This window comes from Protopterus annectens, chromosome 4.part1, assembly GCF_019279795.1.
Source record: "Protopterus annectens isolate FY-2018-M chromosome 4.part1, PAN1.0, whole genome shotgun sequence".
NCBI lineage: Eukaryota > Metazoa > Chordata > Ceratodontiformes > Protopteridae > Protopterus > Protopterus annectens.
Genome location: NC_056734.1, coordinates 95,790,914 through 95,796,657, shown reverse-complemented (window position 1 = coordinate 95,796,657; position 5,744 = coordinate 95,790,914). Strand labels below are relative to the sequence as shown.

The window sequence follows — 5,744 nt, the reverse complement described above, 5'->3', positions numbered from 1 at the left end:
CATCCCCTTTGGTAAAAACTCTGTACCCATGAGCTACCACATAGCTGGTAGTCTACTTAATGCCGAAAATGTGATGAGACCTTGGGACACAGGTGGACAGGAGTGTCTCCTTTGATAATCACATCGCCACAGTGGTCAGGAAATCCTTCTACGTGGCTCATCTCATCACAAAAGGATTCTCATCCAGAAAAAGGTCATTGTTCCCCTCTACTCATCACTCATTAGACCCATTAGAGTACAAACGCCCCTTTTGGTATGTACCTCACAAGACATCTACAACAACTGGAAAGACCACAGAAATACCTCACAAAGAGGATTACTGGCCTCAAACAGATGCCCTATGCAGACCGTCTCAAAAAACTACAGCTTTACTCCATCGCATATCGCCTACTCAGGGGCGATCTCTGCCTAACATACAAAGCTATGTCAAACCCAGAGCTGTTGGACATGCTCCACTTAATGAAATCCCAATCCCTCCGAGCTACACGCTCTAGGGACCTAAACCTTGTCACCACAATAAACAGAACATGCTGGAGGGATAGATTCCTGTCCCAGAGACTTCCCATACTCTGGAACAGACTACCTATCTATGTCAAACAGAGCTCCTCATTAGCACTCTTCAAGAAAAATCTTGATTGGATGGGAAATGGGAAATTCACCCCGGGGATCACTTCTGTGCTCTTCTCGACAGGGGCACAGGAAAATAATTCTCTTGGGTGGCGAAAGCCAGGGTACATTTTTTGGCTAGGCTTGTATGGGCCCTAAGGCCGATAGCTTAGTACCTACCAGTGAACCTATAATAGGAGTAGAGCCCAGAGCTTCCTGGTCTTCATAACATTAAAGGGAGGGGGGTGCTACTTGCTCAGCTACTGATACTTAAGGCAGACAGGTTCAATGAAAAATTCACCCCTCTGTTCCCCTGTCAGTAAATTAAGACATCCCCAGCACTTGACCCCTCCCATTATCTCTAGGGAGCAAGTCATCACTGCCCTCTCAAAGGCAAAAAATACAGCCTCCATGGGATCTGATATCATCCCAGGCTGCATCCTACATGAGCTCAGGCAGAAACTTGCAGCACCATTAGGCACCCTGTTCAACCAAAGTCTGAGTACCGGTTTCCTCCCAGCTGAGTGGAGGACAGCCACTGTCGTCCCATTGCACAAAGGTTGAGCATCCACCGATCCAGGAAATTATAGACCCATCAAGCCTAACTAGCCTGATCTGCAAGGCCATGGAAAGGATCATCTTGGACCTCATTAACTAGGACATTAGCAACTTCCAAATTCTTCCCTTTTAAGACCCTTTATTGACTACGGTGCCCCTTTTGGCATGTACCTCACAAAGCACATGCAGCAACTGGAGAGACCACAGAGGTTCCTCACAAGGAGAATCCAGGGCCTCAAACATCTACCCAACATAGATAGGCTAAAAGCCCTGTCCCTCTGTTCAGTGTCATACAGACTCCTCAGAAGTGACCTCTGTCTGGCATACAAAGCAATCTCAGACCCCGCCTTGATGGGACTGCTGCATGTCTGCAAGTCAAGCTCCACTTGAGTAACCCACATGCACAACCTCACCTAGTCTGAGACATCAGTAGGACTTGTTGGCAGGACAGATTTGTGTCCCAGATACTCCCCCTTCTATGAAATAGACTCCCTCTCCACATCAAGCAGAGTACCTCAATAACCCGTTTTAAGTGCAACCTGGATAACTGGATGGGGAACAGAAAATATACCACTGGGAATTCCACCTGTGTCCCTGATGGACAGGGGCATCGGGTGCTGACTTGTCGGAACATGGTCTAAATTATTGGCTAGGCTTGTAAGGGCCTCAGGGCCAATAGCCTAGTAAGTTCCTATGATCCTATGTGTAGAACATACAGAAACTTACAAATATTCTATTATAAAGCTTTTTCTCAAATCTGAAGTAACTCTACATTAACTTGTCACAGCATTGTGGCTATAAGTAGTACACACAGGTTTGCAGATCTTTTATAAAGTTTTTTCTCAAAACTGAAGTAGCTGTATGTTAACCTGTGATGGCTCTGGAGTTAAAGGTAGTAGCTCAGTAAAATGTGCTGTATTTCAGGGGAAAAATGTGTTTTGTTTGCAGTTTTACTAAGTATATTGTTCCCATTTATGTGTATGTGTTCTCAGTAACTGAACATGCATTTGCTGAATGAAACACTGTAATTTCACTGACAGGATGTTACACTTGCTGTCCATTTTACTGAATGCTGTTTTGCTGACTTGTTACTATTACTCATCTTGGATATCACTTCAGATTTGATGCAGGCTGGGAATGAGTATATTTTAGTCCTTCACTCCAGGATCAACCCAACCCACATTCTGCTATTGTACTGTTTGTGTTCTGATAATGTTTTTTATGTGCATTTTGCTTCTGTGATGTTTGTTCAAATTTTAAGGATGTAGTGAAGTTCAGATCAGTTACTGTGTGTGTGTGTGTGTGTGTGTGTGTGTGTGTGTGTGTGTGTGTGTGTGTGTGTGTGTGTAAACAAGCATGCAAACTAATCATGGTCTGGTAAGCTGTGTGATCTAATAGCTAAATGTGGCATCTAAAGTATCCATGAAAAAATAGAGATGAAAAAAATGACAGATATTCTAGCCTTTCTTTAATAAATTGAGAATAACATTTTCTTGGCTTCATTGCACCAATGTTAAACACTACAGAAAATGTGCATATCGGCAAAGCAGCCCAGTAATATCTCCAATGATGCTTTTCCTTAACAGCCTTGTTTTCCATTTGTTTTTGGATTGTTAGAGGTAGACAGTTGCAGTTGTTATCATGCATTGCGTCCTACCTTGCAGTTTTACAACACACATTAAGATCTGGTATGCTCAGATAGGAATTAACAGAATTACAGCAGTTTTCACATAGCCTTGATTCTGTAAAAAAATCTTGAAGTCCTTACATTTTTTATGTCCTGGTGTTGGCTGTGCTAATGTGCATCTCTGTCTTGTGTCATAATCAACTAGCTTCTCTTGGGCTGTTTATAGCGTGCACCCTAATGGCGTGAGTGTCAGGAATTATCAGTTTTATCCATGGGCTTGATCTGGATTTTAGAGTTAGGCAAGGTCACCATTATGAGATCTCTTGGATAATGATCAAAAGCTTTTTAACTGCATTGTTTGGAACACCATTGTTTTACACGCACCACACCTGTTAAGTACATATGTTGAAAAATGGAAGCATGAGAATAATATTTCTGCTGAGTAAAAGCTTTGTCTTTTTAACTGCAGCTTGTGTTGCACCAGTGTCTTAAATATCTTTTCACCTTTCCATGTACAGTTACATAAACAACATAGCTTAGTATTTCCAGTGTTTTGTCTCATTGGAACTGTTGTGTCTTGAGTTGCCAGTAGGGCATAACAGCATCAACAAACTTAATACTCTTCCTTTCATGGTGGTGCACTGCTTCTCCTCCCTCAGCAGATGATGTGAGATTTTTTTTCGAAATCAACATTACTGTATTTGTAAGCATTTCTAATACACTCACACCATTAGCATGGCTTTTTTACATTTAAATTAAGCAAGTGTTATGCTTCTGTCTGTGTGGGCGTAAATATATAAAAAGTCTTCACCTTGTCAGAAATGCATCTGTCAGGTTTTCCTCTTAAAGCAAGTCTGATTAGAATACAATGCGAGTAGCTTTGTGAATTTTGGATTCTAGCATGTCAAATGTCTGAAATTGTTGTAAGGCTGAGTGTCAGGTTACATTAGCAGCCTGGTATAGGAGTATGCCCTTATTTGCAGGCATAGTTAGTGAGATCATTCCTGAAGTACAGACAAGTTCACTCTTGACACAACAGTTAAGGCTACTAAATATGTTATCTGTTGGAATGTGGTGCAGAGAGCAGATAGTCTGATAAGTTATAAAAACTTGGTTCTACCACATCTGCCATTTAATCCCTGTTCTCTACAGTAGGACATACTTTAAAATGACATTGCTGCCACTTAAAAGTACAGATGTGCCACTTAATTCATAAGCATTTCTAGTTTTCTGTACATGTGGAAACCCCTATTAGCTACTTGAAATAAAATTAGAAACAACAATTATAAAGAGAAATTAAACATCTGAGAAACATTTGGAGGAAAAGGGCTTGGAAAAGAAGATTTGTAGAACTCTTTTTATGCAAACTTTTTTCCCCTTAAAAGAAATATCTTATTTTTTAACTCTTTTGGCATTGCTTAAATACATCAGAAACCTGAAAGTGTAGTGAAACTGTAGCAAGTCACAAACTTTGGACCAGAAGTGCCCAGTCATTCTTTGAAAAATAACAGACTGTGCCAACCAGTGGTCCAGCAGCTTTAGAACAACAAAACCAATACATGATAAAACTGCTAATATAAAATAATTCATTGAGCTTGTATCGCCATATCTGTGCTGTACATATATGCCTTTAGTGATCACTAACAGAATATGAAATCCAAGTGCTACCTCAAATCCTTGACTGTGGAACAGTGTAAACAAATAACTGAGAATGGAAACTGCCTCAGTTTTTACAGTGTACATGGTACTCCAGCCCTTACAGATGTACTGGCACCATACAACTACCCAGGCGAAAATTGGTAAAGTAAACCACTGGTCAAGCACTGCATATCGGTGTGTCTGAGTTACAATTCTAATCCACTGCACAGGACCATACGCAAGTGCCATCCACGCAAAGACATTCTTCAAATAAAGTAGTTCAGGTTTCTCTTTACCTGCAGCTGTTGTGTTTTCTCTGCTGAGCCAGTATACTCCCAAAATAATATAACCGAGGTTGATACTAGAATTGAAAGGCATTGTCAGAAACTGTGGAAGCCAAGACACTGTTTTTTCAGCATAGTATTCAAGTCCCAGTTCAGTGAAGACTCCATCTAGCAGGCCGAGTCTGGCTACAGCAATGCAAATACAGTATGGTATAGTTACATGCAGCAGTGGCTGTATTATATGCTCTGCCATTCTTTCTAAAAAAGAAAAAATATTGCAATGTCACTTGTGAGTTTTTTTGTAGTAATTTACAATTAATTTGGTTAAGCAGCAGTTTTTGTAACTGCTTTATACGGTAGCAGGTTAATTCTGTATCGTTTGATTTGCACTTTGGCCTCTTCCTGAAACTGAAGTGATACGCCCATTGAGAGGGGGAAGTTGCATCAGAAATGGTGAGTGAATGACGATCAGATGCTTTGAATGGTTGTGGTGTGTAAAGATATCACATTTAACTCATTATTGGCCAAGTCGTTGCTGTCTATTCTACAGTCTACACAAAATGTATTTTATTTAGATATTTTGAAGCAAAGTTCACATGTTTTACAGGAAAGCATTCATGTTTTGTGGATAGGAATGTTGATGTAATAAACGTCTCGTGCTACAGAATCCTTTTTGAAGTTCTACCTGGTTTCCATTGATGGTTGCCAGCATTTGTGAGGGTAATGTCCTAAATGACAAAAAAATAAAAATAAAAATCACTTCATATGTTTGACTTATCCATATGAATGTTCACTCCAGTCGTAGTTTTGTCTTTGGTAATACCACAGGGGTAAAGAGTTCTGTCTTTTTCTTATCTGTGTTCTCTGAACCAGTGGTCTCTTGGCTCCCCTACTGCTTCAGCTTATATTCCATATGAACCTTTGGGCATACCAGGTGGTACCAGTCAGCTTGAGAAAAAAACGATAGTTGGTCCAGCTTAAATATTGCAGCAGTAATAACATCAGAAGGAACACAGTCTGTCCTTCGTAGT

At 40.5% G+C, this 5,744-nt stretch overlaps 1 protein-coding gene across 1 annotated transcript; it reads right to left on the bottom strand.

Moving 5' to 3' along the window:
- Positions 1-2,612: 2,612 nt before the first annotated feature.
- On the bottom strand, positions 2,613-5,161 carry TMEM187 (transmembrane protein 187). Its single transcript, XM_044070003.1, has one exon. It carries the CDS (start codon positions 4,964-4,966, stop codon positions 4,184-4,186), a length of 783 nt encoding a protein of 260 aa, XP_043925938.1. The 5' UTR covers positions 4,967-5,161; the 3' UTR covers positions 2,613-4,183.
- Positions 5,162-5,744: the final 583 nt, after the last annotated feature.